Source organism: Drosophila santomea, chromosome 2R (assembly GCF_016746245.2).
Source record: "Drosophila santomea strain STO CAGO 1482 chromosome 2R, Prin_Dsan_1.1, whole genome shotgun sequence".
Lineage (NCBI taxonomy): Eukaryota > Metazoa > Arthropoda > Insecta > Diptera > Drosophilidae > Drosophila > Drosophila santomea.
This window is the reverse complement of record NC_053017.2, coordinates 9,412,019-9,427,135: the sequence shown is the minus strand read 5'-3', so window position 1 is coordinate 9,427,135 and position 15,117 is coordinate 9,412,019. Positions and strand designations below refer to the sequence as shown.

Genomic DNA, 15,117 nt, shown 5'->3' with positions numbered 1-15,117 from the left:
GAAAATTTGTGTGTATACATAATTCCGTTAAATTTAAAATGGAGAACAGCAATCGTTAGGCAAACGATCACATTTATCGATCGCAACACCAGAAACACACTAAAAAATCCATACGCATTATTTGAATTTAACAAGCGAACGGGGTGGAAAGAGGAGAAAGCAATAACGCGACGCTTGTTTGTTTCGCCATCGTTTAATGCAATTTGAAAATAAGTTTCAAGATTAAACCGTAAAAAACGGAGATCCAGTATTGGCTGCGGACCACGCAAAACAGAATAACCTATACGGAATGGCCAGACCAAAGGCGAAGGCGGGCGAAAAGGAAAAACCCAAACCCAAGGCAACGGGCGGAAGAAGGCGTCCGGCGGCCACCAAAAAGTCCAAAAAAGATGGTGAGAAGGAGAACGAGGATCAGAGCGTGGCCACCACCTCGGACGCATCCGCGGAACTCATGTACGCGATCATGCGACAAGCCGAGCTCAAGGAATCCCTGCACAAGCGCTACTCAAAGGAGATGCAGCAACTGTACGCAAAGGTGAGTGGCGTCGGAATTCCCGGCTGTTGTTTCCGGAATTTCAGAAACTAACATTGTGCGTTCCCGACAGATGGGCCACGAGTCCTTTCGAAAGGCCTTCATCAACGTGTTGAAAGCCGTCCTGGAGGCTGAGGAGGGCAATGAGAACGCCAACATGGCCCTCAACTTCTGCGCCACCTTCGTCACAAGCCCAGATTCGGATGGCACAGAACCCATGCTGGGCGAAACCTTTCACTGGCTGCTTACGGTGAGTGTCTACTGTACATACTGTACTTACGAATGGTGTACCTAATGCTAGTGCCCGCTCTTCCCCTCCCCCACAGACCTACTCAAGCAACCCGCACATACGTTATCGCATCTGTTACTTTGTAAATCTCATACTTAAGGAGCTCGGACCCAATGCCGCCTTGGATGACCACCAGTGCGATAATATACTGGAGGCAATGCTGGACCGCGTGAAGGATGTGTCCGCCAGTGTACGCAAACAGGCCGTTCTGGCCATGCAGCGCCTTCAAAACCCAGACAATCCCAACGACCCCGTCGTTTGCGCCTACAAGTATCACCTTACCTCCGATCCCTCGCCCAACGTGCGTCAGTGCATCATCACGTGCATGGGCCGCAATTACATTACCATTCCGCACATCCTGGAGCGGCTATGGGACGTCGATGAAAAGGTGCGCCGCCACACTTACGTTAACATGTGCAACTATCCGGTGCGCTCCTACAAGGTGGCCCAGCGGCTCACCCTGCTGGAGCAGGGACTCAACGATACATCGGCCACCGTGCGCAAAACGGTGATCAACTTCATGCTCAAGACGTGGATTGAATCCTACCAGCAAAACTACGTTGCTCTGACAGCGGCCCTTAAGCTGGACTCGAATGAAGAAGAACTGCTGCGTTTCCGACGCGTGGCCAAGCAAATGCTTAGAGTGATCTTCGAGCAAACAGACATCCAGCAACTCATCGAACAGCTGCCGTTAAGCGAAGACTGTGAACTGCACCGCTGCATCCCACACGAATCCATCACCGTAGAGCTGTTATTGTATTGGCAGTGTCTTAGCGAGTATCTGGAGACGGAAGCGCCCGAAATGGAATCGGTGTTGCCGGAACTCAGTGTCTTCTGCACCTATATGGATAAGTAAGTCGCAGTCTAGTTCTGACCGCCAGTTGGTATTAAATGTATTCCTTTTCGTAGATTCTGTCAGTTTCAAAAGCCTGATATGGACAAGTTTGCCCAGGTTGAGTTCCAGAACATGCTTCTCTCGCTGGTAGAGATATTAGAGTCCTACGATCTAGGCGACGAGATCGGGCGTGACAATATGCGTCTGCTGATCTCCAACCTTCTAAAAGACTGCCTATTAGACCACAAGATCGTGCGCGTGCTGGTGCGCTGCATGGAGCAACTGATCACCGACATGAACGACCGAATGCAGTTCTTTATCGAGATCATATACGAGCTGTGCGAACTGAACACCAAGCAGAACGAGCTGATTCACGATCGAAGTTTGATCAATAAGTTGCTGGACGACTTGGACACTCCGCTAAAGATGAAGATCTCTTCCCTGAAAGTTAGAATTCTTGAGATGGAGGAACAGGAGGACAATTATGTGCGCCAGAAGGAGTACATACGGGCGCAGTCGGTAAACGATGAAAAAATTGCTGTCACAGAAGAGTATACGGAGCTAATTCGGCCGCTGCTGGAGAAGAACGGAGTGATTGAAATGCCCACTCGCCCGAAACTCTCCAAGCAAGAGCGCGTGCTAAAGGGTCTCTATACCTGCTACTACATGACCGCATCGCCGCACGTCCACAAGCTGACGCCAAGTCTTTGCCAGCTGTACAAGGACTTCATCTGCCGTTACCTACCGTGCGCCGAGGTTGACATCTTTGAGTGGGCCATCAAATGCGGCACCACCTTCAGCATGTTCTACGAGGCCTACAGCAAGGAGGTCTTTGAGGTGGTGGTGGACCAGTTCTGCAACAACAACATCGTGCGTCTGTGCGAGACGGCGGCCAACTGCATTTTGGAGCTACTGGATCGCTATGGAGTGGATTACTTCAACGATCTCAACCAGACCGGAGGTGCACTGTCAAAGACGAAGCGGCGACAACTGTACACAATGCAGGAGCTATATGATGACGACGATGGCAGCCAGTCTCAGAACAACGAGCAGAACAGTGACATTCTCGTGGTACTGGGACACTATGTGGAGCGTGTGCAGAACAAAGGTGTGGGCTTGGCAATCGTTCGCGGTCTCTGTCGCTTGGTGCTCCGAGGCCACCTCGACGATCGCACCGATGTGCTGGAGCAACTGCTGAAGCGGTACTTTAACCCAAACACCGAGCCCATTATCAGCCAGGTGCTGGGCATATTCTTCGAAGAGCTTAGGCGCCTAAATAAGCATAGTCTCCTACAGCCGTGTTTCCTGCCCACCGTTTGGACCATCATGAACTGCAGCTTTGACTCGCCGCTTCTCGGCGTCCAACCCGAACACTTGACCAAGTTCTTCCTCGAAATGACAGTGCAAGAGATCAGCACGCCACAAACAAGTATCCACAACAAAATAGCGATAAGTTTTCTGCAATATATTCAGAACTACTTTACGGAGCGCAAAGATATGTGCCGTCTACTGGCCAAGGAGCTAACGTCTTTAACCATAAACGTATTCAACGGTCCAGACGTGAAGGCTGAAATACTTGCGCTGGCGGATAATCTGATAGCAGTAAGTACTTTTTTGAGAACCCTTAATAACCTGTGCTTACTTGACTCCTGTTTATTTTCAGAGCGATTTAGATCCGCGCATGATCAAGAGCATTGAGAACTTCAAGCTGGTGGTAAACGGCAGTTTCAATCCGCCACCTCGTCGGAATCCCGGTGAAGGCGAAAGTGATGAAGAGTTTGAAAATGCTACTGTGACCACCGCAGAATCGGAAACTCCAGTGCCAGCTCAGTCGAAATCTCCTGATACCGAAGAATCTCCGAACGAACTAACGCAATCTGCAGCCTCAACAGCAGTAAACGCTACTGCAACCCCAAAGGCAGCCGAACCACCAGCGCCAATCCCCGAGCCCATTGTAACCACCTTTGGGAAAGATAATATTGTGGGAATTCGTCACCTGCGCCGCTCAATGGCCATAAGCCATTCAGATGCCGAGAGTTTATTAGGACCGCAGTCGCCCCACCCAGAGGAAAGCACAGAATCTGAGGCGGTAGAAACATCCAAGCAAAATTTACGCCAGCCGCAAATAAGGCGTCGCCTTGAAATGGCCATTGCCAGGTCGTCCAAGACACCAGAAAAGCGGCCCTCCACTGAAGAGGAATCATCCGACGAGGAGATAAGCGAAAGTCCAACTGCAGCAAACCAGGTAAGAGTAAGTTTTTCTTCAGAGAACTACAGTCCTTGACATTTCATTTCTCTTTAAGTCTAACGATTCAGAGGTGATCGAAGCATCGCCCACAGTCGCCTCACCCAGTCCCAAAACAGGACACGAAGTCAGCCACCTTCGCCTCCGCTCGCTACGCAACAGAAAGGGCGCCAACACTTCCACATCCCAGACCACACCCAACCTAGTTAGCAAAGTGAGTATGAGGCGCTTGCGCTTGCAGCTCTAGCCACTCCCAAAAGGACACACGCACCACCTACTCGCTGTTTAGTTTAAGATAAAAGTTGCAATCGTCATTAACAATCAACAAATGTTTTTAAAACTAAACACAAATTGTAGTTTCCTTCAAGAACTTTAGAATTAATTTTGCACCACTTGCTTAGCTTTGCAATTGGGTAGATATACCATATAAAGCACAATAATCTTACTTCGCAAAAGGGGCTGTATTCACTTGATTTTTACATTATTTTTTTTAATTATCATTAGCGAAAAGTCTTGCACCTGGAAACGCCTTTAAGAAACGGACGCAAAAGAGTACTAAGGCGAACTCCGTCAGATCCCAACTCCCGATCACTACGGTCCAATGATTCAACGGCTCTCTCTCCGCCCCGCGAGTCGCCGCTGCGGAAGCAGCAACGCCTGGACAACAGGAGTTCCCGGCGACAACAGGTGGCGAAAAACACAAATAGTCCCACAGACAGCACATCTTCGGTCAAGGAGAACCAAGTGCCTCCACCGATTGTTGTACCGCCGGACTCGGAAACAGAGTCCGAATCTGAACCAGAAGCTGCGAAACCCAAAAAGCCGCTCAAGAAGACGATATCCCTAATCCGATCCCGCCCCAGTTCCAGCACCCCAAAAGTGACCACGCGAAACGAGGCGCGTGCGCAGCGGATAAATTCCAGTGTCATGACCCGTAAGCGGATGTCCCTCGAGATGAACCTCAGTGGCGGTCAACTGCAAGTGTCCACGCCGAAGCGTGTGACGCGGGCCGTGGCCCTGTCCATGAGCGTGGACGGCAAGCGCAGCAGGCGGAAATAGCGTCCGGTCATACTCATCCTGATAGTTTCACGTTGTGTGTTCTGTGTTCGTTCGTTAGCGTTAAGTTGCGTGCCCGATTGTTTGTGTAAAATATGTGTAAATTATGTAGTAGTATAAAGTTTAAATAAATCGTTAAATAATTTAACAGAAACGACCTTTGTTTCATTTTGAATTTTAAATCAACTGAAGGCCGTGTATAAAATGTTTATAATTTATTGAAAATGTCTATATATGTACGTATATGCATAAATGTGTATTTTGATGCTGGTTACTTGCATGCAGACCAAGCATGCGTAAATAAGTACATGCTGAGATTCTATGGATCCGAATGAAGGCAGCCAATGGCGAGCAGTGATTACGTTAGTTCCAAATTACTTAGATCTATACCATGCTTAGCCTACAAATTAGAAACAATAGTTATGAGGTTAAGGCAACGGCGGTCGTTGAAACCAGATCAGGACGATCCAGAAGTGGGGGCCTTAGAGGAGTATTTAAAGTTTAAGGCCATTTAGTTTGTGGGCCGTTGTGTGCAGATCCCATTCGTGCTGCTGCAGCGCCTCGAAGGAGGCTTCCAGGCTGAGATTAGCCTCGCTAACCAGGTTCTGCAACTTGATGAGCTTGATAGACTTGTGCACGTCCCAGTTGATGAACTCCAGGGCACCCAGGCAACGGTTGGGCGTGCTCTGTAAAATACACATTTGATTATATGATATTTGTTACTCTATGTACAGTGAACTCACATCCTTCCCGAGCACTTTCACCATTATGCGCACTTCATCCGAGTCCACGCCTCGTTCGCAACCCTTGGGCTTCTTGTCTGAGAATTCCAGCAGGTCCTCACAGCTCACCGAATTGGAATCCGCCAGTCGAGCGGCGGTGGCTGCAAAGTATTCTGCTTCAGTTTGGGGCTTGGCAGAAGCTCCTCCTGGTTGGCTGCAGCTTAAGCTGCTTTCGGCTACTGACTTCCTGTTCATGGCCATGTTCACGGAGGCTCGAACCTTTTTGAATAGGGCATTGCCAGCCAGCTCATTGTCCGCACTTGAGAAGCGACTCACTTCCGCCGCCGACTCTGTTGGTGGCAAGGCATCTGGTTGGGTAACCTCCGATTCCAAAGCGCTGCAACTGCTGCCTGGGGTGGCTGTACGGCGACTGCTCTCGATGTCCAGGTTGCGAAGCTCGTCATCGTTTACATACAGGCCAGATATTTGAGTGGCCTCAAACTCGGCATCTTTGCCCTTGTTGTAGTGCTCCTTCTGAATGGAAAAGTTATAGAATCCGTCGGTGACATCCGGCGACTGCAGAACGCCCTCCTTACTGGTGTCAGCTTCCAGGATGGACTCGAACTGCAGCGAAGCTGTGTCCGTCAAGCCGGCAGCATCAGCGGGTGCCAGCTTATCCAAGTTCTGGTAGGTGTGTGCGGATTCCTTTTCCACCGTTGGCATGTTCTCGTACTCCCGCTCCGAGGGCCGCGACGGACGGCGCATGCCACTCGGCCGGACGGCGGCCACTACTTCGATGGCTCGTCCTGGCTGTGGTTGGGAGGAGGTGGAGAGCTCCGTTGATTTCCCAGGCTCGTCCCCAAAGTCCGTCAGCTTGCTGAGGGTGCGTTGCAAACCGTTGGCCGGGATTATCAACGGATACTTGCGCACATGGCGCTTGGTGCTGGTCTTCACCTGCTTTTTGCCTTCGCGCGGCGGTAGGGGAATGGGGTTCGGCGAATCCGGCTCCGGCTCCGGAAGCTGTTCTGTCGGCTGCGCCTCGGGAAACTTGTAGGTGCCGTGGGTCATGTAGCTGGGACTCTCGCAAGCCTCCAGCGAATTGGAGTTCTCGTCATTGTGGCGACTCAGCCCGGCGGCCAGTTCCGCCTTGCGCACCCGCTGGGTGGCACCTCGAGTGGGCAATGTCATCGGGCGCTGCGACTGGTGAAGGCTCTGCAGATCGAATTCGTCGGTGTCCAGGTGGCGGAGCAAGGTGGCCGCCGGACTGGGACCAATGTCCAGCAGGGCCTTGCGCTCGATCAGGCTGTTGTAGGCCTCCAGTCCCTCCTTGCCGATCAGCGACTGTGTGGGCGGGTTGGGAATAAAGTGAATGGAAATGAAATTGTACAAAATGATAATGTAGGGGATTCAAAACAATAATAACTAAAGCTTCGGGGGAATCAATGTATACTAATCGATCGAAAGACCCAACGCCAGTATTGAAATTCAGAATTAGTTTTCTTTTATTGAATCCCTTTAAATATGCACAACATTTTCTTTTTTGATTACCAATTAACTTGTTTGGTTCTTAGAATTCAAACGGTTTTGTTTTTTAAATAGTTGTCGCTTAGTTAAATGTAGTTTAGTTTAGCTTTGGGGTTTCTTGTATAATACTCGAGTAAATTTTGGTTTTAATTTTAGTTTAATGTTCTCTGGGTTGAAACGCTTCAAACGCATAGTTTAGAATATCATGTTTCGTACTAAATATTTGTATACATATAATTAGGTTGATTTAGATTTAGGTAGGTGTATATATAATCTGTATATAATATTCTCATGTTAATGTTATCCATAAATGCATAGAATGCGAAAATCTTTTAGTAAGTTTAATTCATATAATATATTCTTAGTGAGGTTATCAAAAACGTTCGACACTTTGCAGCCGTCGGCAATTCAATTTAAGGTTATTTTAGTTTTGCTTTCGGTTTCGTTTTGGTTAGTACGCCAATACTTGACTCTTCAATCTCCAATCTTAAAGATACTTAGGGCTCGACACTCTAGTTAAAGTGAGCGTAAATGCTTCTCTTGGTTTCGGTATCGTCTAACTTGTTTGGTTTTGGTTTTGGTTTTGCTTTTGGTTTTGGTTTCGCTTTAGCTTTGGTTTCATAAAAAATGCAAGCGTCAGGATATGGCACATAATCCGTACGGGATTCTTGCTCCGACGAATGTCTAGGGATGTGGACAAGTTCTGAGGATTGTCAACAGTTTTGTGTAGGTGTCTGTCTGTCTCTAGTTGTTTTCTGTGTCTGTGTGACTTATAACTACCGTGGGCTCTAAGGATACAGCTCCCGCCGGCAATAGGTAATACCCTGTCTAGTTGGATTCCCCTCGAAAAGTGTAGGTGTTTTGTGTTTGTCGTGTGCCTTGCAATACTGTTTTCGACAACCAAGCTCTTGTTGGGTTTCATTTTACAAAATTCTTGAACATTTTCTATTCCGTTTGGAAGCCATTATCTTTGTTATATATGCTAGTTTGTAGTGAAAAGTTGAAGAAACGTTTGGTATATTGACGTAAGGCTATTACTATTTTTCTGTTTGAGAAAGGCGGAGAAAACTTTCGCGGCGTTTTCCTTTTCAAATTGGATAGGAGTGGACGAAATATGGGGTTTACAATTAGGTTTAGATGTCTGAATCCAATTACAGACCACTATATTTGAACATTCTTTATCGAACTGGAAAAGGGAACCGCTTTTATTGATGCAATGGAGTTTAGATGTTGGTGACGATGAACCATGTGGATAGATGATGTAATGGAAGGTATGCAGCTGATCTGCACATCATTATTATCTGTTCTGAGAGGTCTTCGGTGTTTTCCTATAAGGCACACTCTCATCTCGCTTCAAAAAATTCAAATCCAAAAAATATATAATCTATTCGCTGTAAATACTTCTACAATTTACTCTTCGACGCCAACACTCTACGCTCTATTCCTCACACACAGACAGTAGCACAAACACAACACCGCCAAGCTCCTTGCGGAGCATCCATTCGTGACCACGACTTTCCGGATTCAATTCGCATCTCCCCGTATCCCTCCCCATCGACACTAATCGGACATCACATTGCCAAACAGTAAATTGAGAACGTATTTCAGCATTTTCCTTAGTTATGGAGCCGGACTGGGCGGAATTCGCGGCGCCACGAACTCACGCCGGAACTGGAACTCATCCCCGCTCTCGGTGCTCGACGAGGAGGAGCTATCACTGGATCTTCGGGCTCCAACTGCTCCGCCGACCGCTGCTGTGATAATCGATGCCGTGGGCAGCGACTGCTGCTGTTGCACTTGTCGCCAGTGCATCTCGTGCTGCTTCACCGCCGATGCATGTATCTTCTCCGGCCAGTGGAATTCCGTAGGTCGCTGGGGCTTCGCTACCTTTTTAGTTGGCGCCTGGAGGGAGCCCACAGAAAGCTGGCGCTGTTTCAGTTCCTCGGGGGAACTTCCCACGAAGTTAGTGGAAGTGGGACTCTTTCCCGTAAGTCGACTAATATCGAACTCGTGCAGAGCAGCTCCTCCGCTCATTGGTCGCTGTACAGACGCTCCGGCTTCTGTTCTGTAGGTTGCCTGGACGGCTGACGAAGCTGCCGAAGAGGAGCCCGATCCGGATCCGGGCAATTCGGATCCATTTAAGAGATAGCTGGGCTTTTGACTAGAGCTCAGGTAACTCGCTTGAGCCATATTATAATTGTTGCCCGGACCACGACCTCCGAAATCGTAAATGCGCTCGTCGTATTGGAACTGCTCGTAGCCACCACCCATCACGCCGGGTGCTCCCCTGTGAAAGCTGCGTCTTTGCCCTCCAATATTATAGTGCGGCGCCGATTTGATGCTCGAATTGGATCCGTACATTTGTCGAGGAGAGATGATAACCTCCCGCTCGTCGTGGCATGCGGACTGCACCTGGCGATTCATTCCCGCCCGGCGGCGTCTTCCCAACGACGAGTTCGAGCTGGCCGCCACTCTGGCGCGGATGTCGCACTCGGAGCGAGCCAGACTTGGCTTGACAGGCTCCTCGCCGCTGGAAGAACTCGAATCCAGAGTCATAGGATTGTAACTCAACCGCCTTAGAGTGCGGGCTCTGATGGAACGGGGCTTATACGAGGCGGAGCGACGTGGCAAAGGCGGCTGCTGCTCCAGTCTCACTTGTCGCTGGATCACGCCTCTGTCTCGCTGGGGCGGTTCCGAGAGAACCGGCGAAATGGGATGGAAGCTCTCGTTGAATGATGTCGAACGCTGGCGGTAGCCCTTGGATCCCATGTAAACAGAGCCACTGCTGGCATTCAAACCCGCTCCAGACTTAATGGGCGAGGCGCTGGCCAGCATCTGCTTTGTGGCTCCGTTTCCAAATCTCTCGTAACCGAGCTCATCCTTGAGGCTGGCATATCCTCCAGACATAACCACTGGTGGTGCGCTGAAAAGGGCCTCGCCCTTCAGCGGAAAATGAAAACTTTCCTGGGGACTGTAGCTGGACTTTTGGCTACTACGACGCGACAGGGAGATGTTGGTGTCGCGCGAGGCGAATCCCGTGTCTGGAGTGCTCGACCGTTTGTCATCCATGGGCTTGGGATCGACGGGGGCAGCGGCGCTCAGCTGGGCCTGGGTATGCATGTACTGGAGGTGCTTGTCCAGGTGACTGGTGGCCGCATTGAAATCGAACATGGTCTGCACGCCGTTGCTGTAGCTGTACACCGCCGACTTCAGGCTGCCGGTGGCACTGCTGATCCCGTCGTCCAGACTGGCCATGTGGGGCAGCTGGTCGTTGAGGATCGTGTCGTTGGAGTCGCTTTTATCCAACTCCGTGTAGGTGTGCATAAAGTCCAGGTTGAGCGCTTTCAGTGTGTTTTCAATGTCCATGATGTTGTCGTCGATACTCTTTGGCGGCAGTTCATCCGCACACTCTCGCTCTAGATTCAATGGCCTGCTTAGGATCTCTCGCGACTTTTGAAATAGGAAATCGGAGCTCTCCTTGTCAAAGATGGGTACACGTAGATCGGTGCTGTTCTTGATTTCGCTCAGCGAGCGGAAACGCTGCTCGGATCAATGGAGGAGCAAAACGAGAAAACAACCAAAACAAAATGCCAAACGCAAACGCAAAAGGGTAAATGAAAGGGCAACGATGTAGATGAAGGAGAAAGAGCAGAGTGTAGACAAAACTCAAGGATTAGAATCTATTTTAGAACCGGAGATCGGCGGCAGAGCAATACTGGCTAAATTAACTGATCATCAGACTATTTATTGGGCTTACCTGTATATCCGGAATGCTCTGCAGTTCCTCGGTGAAATTCTTTTTCTTGGAAAAGGGCGATGCATTGCCATGGGTGGGAGTGTGGGCGGAACCGCTGGCTCCTAAGCCGCCAGCCTTGTCGCCGGTTCCATTATTACTAAGGTGCGGAAACCTGAAACTAAATTTGCGCTTAGGACTGTGGATGACGGGTGTCTGATCAGAGACCAGATCAATCATCGACCTAAAACCAAAAACAGTTTAATTAGAAGTTATTTAACAGATTAAATAGAGGGCAGCTTACCTAGCACTAATCTCGTTTGCTATCTCGATGGCATGGTTGAGAATCTTCTCATCCTTTACAGAAATAGGTTTCACAGTTCCCGACGATTTCTTTTTCGAGAGCGTGGGCAGCAGACCATGGCCATGCTTATTGCCATTGGTGTCGCCACATTTTTGGCCCAACTTGGCCGACATTTCCGTAATCTCATTTTTGCTGTTCACGTGATCAAATCCGGGCGACTTGGGATGACTGCCTGTAGCTGCGCTAATCGATCCAAACATCGAGTTAATCTCATCCAACAGCGAAGGGCCAAAGTCCAGCTTGTCAGCCGCAATCTCATCATCTGATATCTCGTGGTATTCATGAGGATCATCTACAATACTCCGAGAGGTGGGGCGCCAGCCCGTTTCCGAATGGACACTCTTACCATCCGCACCATAGTTGTTGTTATGCAAGCCAAACTCCAGTTCTTCGTCTCCTCTATTAAGGAAAAACGGATTTGTAGACCCGCTGGCAAAGTCGAATGAGCTCTGGCCGTTGGTGGCTATCAGCTTGGGAGTGTGCTCGGCGGATGGAATGAATGTGGGGTTCATAGAGGTGCCCATGGCGCCCCCGCTGTTGGCACCCTCTGGGAAATACCCACTGGCAGTCTGTAGAGAATCGGGACTCGTGGGCGTTGGCGGCAGTAGCAGGGGTGTTTGTTCAATGTCCTCCGAGGGTTTGTAGGGCGTCACTATCTGCTTGGGTACGTGATTGTACTGAAACAATTAACATTACGTATAAGTAAAGAGAATGAAATCGACTGCGTTATAGGACTCACATTTTGCGAACTTCCCAGGAATGCGATGTCTCCAAATGTTGCTCCGTCAATACCAACGTGGCCTGTGTGCTTGAAGTCGTTCTGTGGCTTTGAAATCATCTCGGTGCGAAGCTTGCGCTTGCTGATTCTGTGGTCACTCACCCGGCTGAATGAATCTCGCGTGGAGCTGGGCAGACCTTCGAGGAAGGCCACAGTGTTGGAGGGGTTGAAGTAGCCCGTCTTGCCGGTGCTAAGCACTCCTTTCCAGAAGGGTGTGCCTGTGTTGCGGTCTAGAACGCTTATAATATCGCCCTGGCGATAAAGTAGATGGTCCTTCTTGGGTTCCGTGCAATTCACTACAGCTTTGAGCTGCTCTGGCTTCATATCAGGCAGTTGGTCATAGATTTCACCGAAGCGCGGGCGCTTGGCAGCGTCGTCCTGCCAGCACTTCATCATCAATGTATAATACTCGCTGGGACAGCAGTCAGGCTGTTCAAGCCGCTGGTAGTTGGGTGCGTCAATGGCCTCAAGGATCTGCAAACCGGTAAGTGCCGCCCAGGGCTGAAAGCCGTATGAGAACATTTCCCACAGGCACACTCCAAAGGCCCACACATCTGAGGCGTTGGTAAAACGCAGATAGTTGATGCACTCGGGCGCACACCATGCGATCGGCAGCTTTAAATTCACGTTGAAGTTGGTCTTGTAGTAGTCCTTGCCCACGCCCAGCGCCCGCGACAGGCCAAAGTCGGAGATCTTGACCTTGTCCTTGCTGAAGACTAAAATATTTCGCGCCGCAAGGTCTCTGTGTATGAGGCGCTTCTGTTCCAGGTAGCGCATTCCATTGCAGATCTGTAGCGCGAACTCACATAGCGTGGGAATGGTAAGGAAACTGACTCGCAGTCCCGAATCCTTGAGACATTCCAAAAGCGATCTCAGATGGGCGAGTTCAGTGACCAGCATGAGCGAATCAGTGGCCAGAACCACGCCGTATAGACGCACGATATTCTCGTGCTCGATGGAATGCATGATGGCCGCCTCTTTAAGGAACTCCATGGGATTTGACTGCATGCGCTCTCGACACAGGCACTTAATAGCCACTTGGATCTGTCAAAGATGGAGGATAATAATTGCAAGATGATAAAGACTGATCTGACTCACCCTTTCACTGCCATTGGACCAAACTCCCTGTTGGACGATCCCAAACTCGCCGGTTCCCAGCTGCTTGTTTACACTAATGGAGTCCGCCGGTATAATATGCTTGTTGTTGGGCACCTTGCTCGGAGAACTGGCTCCGTTCTTGGCGGCCAGAGAGGAGCATGCAGAGGCACTACTGCCATCCAGCGCCACTTGACCTCCGCCGCCAGGCGCCTCTTCCCGCTTAACCATAGTGCCGGGCGCCTGCAGCAGACGCTTGATCTTGCTGAGGTAGCTGTGGGGAAAATGCTTCTCGTAGAACTTACGCAGCCTCCGGATTTCCGGGCGCGACAGCCCGATGAAACGCAAATCCTCGTCCGCTGCATACTTAAATTGGGCCGCATTCGTTATTTTCAATTCGTTTCTGCGGGGAGTATAAAGTATAATGAGTTAGTTCGGTGGGAGAAGGGGAGAGAAGTGCTTCCGCTTTCTGGGTCACTCACTTGACGGCATTGTAGTACTGCTGCAGTTCGGACTCAGTGAGGAATTCGTATAAATCAATTTGTGGATACTCTGGAACCGGGGAATGGGAATGTATAAAAATAAACACATTAAGATCGTCGGTATATATTATATAGATACTATATAAGCGACCGCACAAGACCAAATCTTTGGGGCCCTTATCTTTGAAGTGAAGAACGGAAAGGGGGAATACCCTAGGCAATAAATAACTTCTTTAACGATCGATCCGCCAACGCAGATGGTTTTTTGAATATGATAAAATAAAACACACACATCTCCTGAATACCCAAAAGTTCCGCCCCCGCACCCGCTCCCTCACCCACATCCTCTCACACAGGAGTACGTGACCACATTGACACAGAATTCCAATTGCCTTGTTTTATACCCTACTCTCGTTCACACATTCATTCAAATGTATACAGCTCTCACCTCCGCTGGAAGGTGAGGTTTTCGGAAGTTTCATGATGGAAGATACCATCTTAAATGATATTGGTGCAAAATATCTAACTAGATGTGCCACTCCAATTGAATTCTAACTAGAAAGTGATGTTCATACTGAGTAATCTATTTGGGTAAAATTAAAGATTAACTTCCGTAAATCGCAACACGTCGATCTAATCTGCTACGTAATTTAAACCTAGGGTCTGAATTGAAACTCACTTTAGTGGCACGCAATGCCAATGCACTTCATAGGCAAACTTAAAAAGAAGAGTGTCTGATAGTCGCGTCGCCAGAGTCGAAGGTTCTTTCTTGATGTCGCTGCACCCGCATTTGTCATCCGGCTGCAAGGGGCCATTGTTTGTCCTCTCCGGAGTTGACACACTGGGTGGGCAAGGGGTAGGTTGGAGTGGGAGAGGGACTGCTGAGATGGGACTGGATGCGGGGTGGAACTTGAGCAACAAATGCATGTACACAGATTGCGAAGTTGATATCGTCCCGGGGATTTGTGCTGCGATTACTGAGTCATTGAGCTTGGGACCTGGATCTCGCTCCAATTTCCGGCGCCGCCCCGATTCTCGTTTCTTCAAATCCCGGCCGCACTTTCCCGCAGGACTTCGCTTGTCCTTGAATATGCAAAATAAAATCGATCGGCCAATACATACACGCACACACACACTTGCACACACAGGCGGAAGCCTCATCGCAACTACGTAGCAGGAAACTGCAGTTGAAAGTCGCTTTTCTTGCACTTTTCACCTGTCACCAGCGAGTTCGTATTGTCAACCACACAATTGGACAATTTTCCAGTTTTTAACTGCGCTTTTTCTGTCAAACTTACCCATTTTACACTCGCGTGTGCGTCTGCATTGTTTTTTGTTTTTTTGCTGCAATAAGTATGACCGTCGCGCGGAGTCGGCTCAATTACCAGGAGCCAGTATTGGAAAATGCTGCATTCGACGATGTAACAGTTTGGCGGGATTTCAAATTTCCATAACTGCTCAA

General features: G+C 49.4%; 2 protein-coding genes across 3 annotated transcripts; one reads left to right on the top strand and one right to left on the bottom strand.

Moving 5' to 3' along the window:
• Positions 1-100: 100 nt before the first annotated feature.
• On the top strand, positions 101-5,076 carry LOC120446991 (condensin complex subunit 3). Its single transcript, XM_039628292.2, has 7 exons — positions 101-535; positions 606-782; positions 859-1,673; positions 1,731-3,258; positions 3,320-3,901; positions 3,960-4,115; positions 4,406-5,076. Exons 1-7 carry the CDS (start codon positions 290-292, stop codon positions 4,958-4,960), a joined length of 4,059 nt encoding a protein of 1,352 aa, XP_039484226.1. The 5' UTR covers positions 101-289; the 3' UTR covers positions 4,961-5,076.
• Positions 5,077-5,159: 83 nt separating this feature from the next.
• LOC120446989 (activated Cdc42 kinase-like) lies at positions 5,160-15,081 on the bottom strand. 2 transcript variants are annotated; one of them, XM_039628290.1, is made up of 8 exons: positions 14,954-15,081; positions 13,656-13,725; positions 13,177-13,576; positions 12,040-13,122; positions 11,241-11,977; positions 10,961-11,180; positions 5,701-7,020; positions 5,160-5,643 (listed from the first exon to the last, which is right to left on the bottom strand). In XM_039628290.1, the coding sequence occupies exons 1-8, from the start codon at positions 14,955-14,957 to the stop codon at positions 5,452-5,454; spliced, it is 4,026 nt and encodes a 1,341-aa protein (XP_039484224.1). In that variant the 5' UTR covers positions 14,958-15,081; the 3' UTR covers positions 5,160-5,451. The 2 variants fall into 2 exon arrangements, with proteins under 2 accessions (XP_039484224.1, XP_039484223.1); XM_039628289.2 differs by lacking the exons at positions 5,160-5,643; positions 5,701-7,020 and adding an exon at positions 7,105-10,743.
• Between the last annotated feature and the right edge of the window lie 36 nt (positions 15,082-15,117).

Bases quoted from the DNA above. Each gene is read 5' to 3' on its own strand.
- LOC120446991 (XM_039628292.2), top strand. From the start codon at position 290: ATGGCCAGACCAAAGGCGAAGGCGGGCGAAAAGGAAAAACCCAAACCC. The intron at 3,259-3,319 runs GTAAGTACTTTT...GTTTATTTTCAG, and splicing joins TGGCGGATAATCTGATAGCA to AGCGATTTAGATCCGCGCAT. The intron at 3,902-3,959 runs GTAAGAGTAAGT...TTTCTCTTTAAG, and splicing joins GTCCAACTGCAGCAAACCAG to TCTAACGATTCAGAGGTGAT.
- LOC120446989 (XM_039628289.2), bottom strand. The intron at 13,577-13,655 runs GTGAGTGACCCA...TACTCCCCGCAG, and splicing joins CAGTACTACAATGCCGTCAA to AAACGAATTGAAAATAACGA. The intron at 11,181-11,240 runs GTAAGCTGCCCT...TTTTGGTTTTAG, and splicing joins GCAAACGAGATTAGTGCTAG to GTCGATGATTGATCTGGTCT.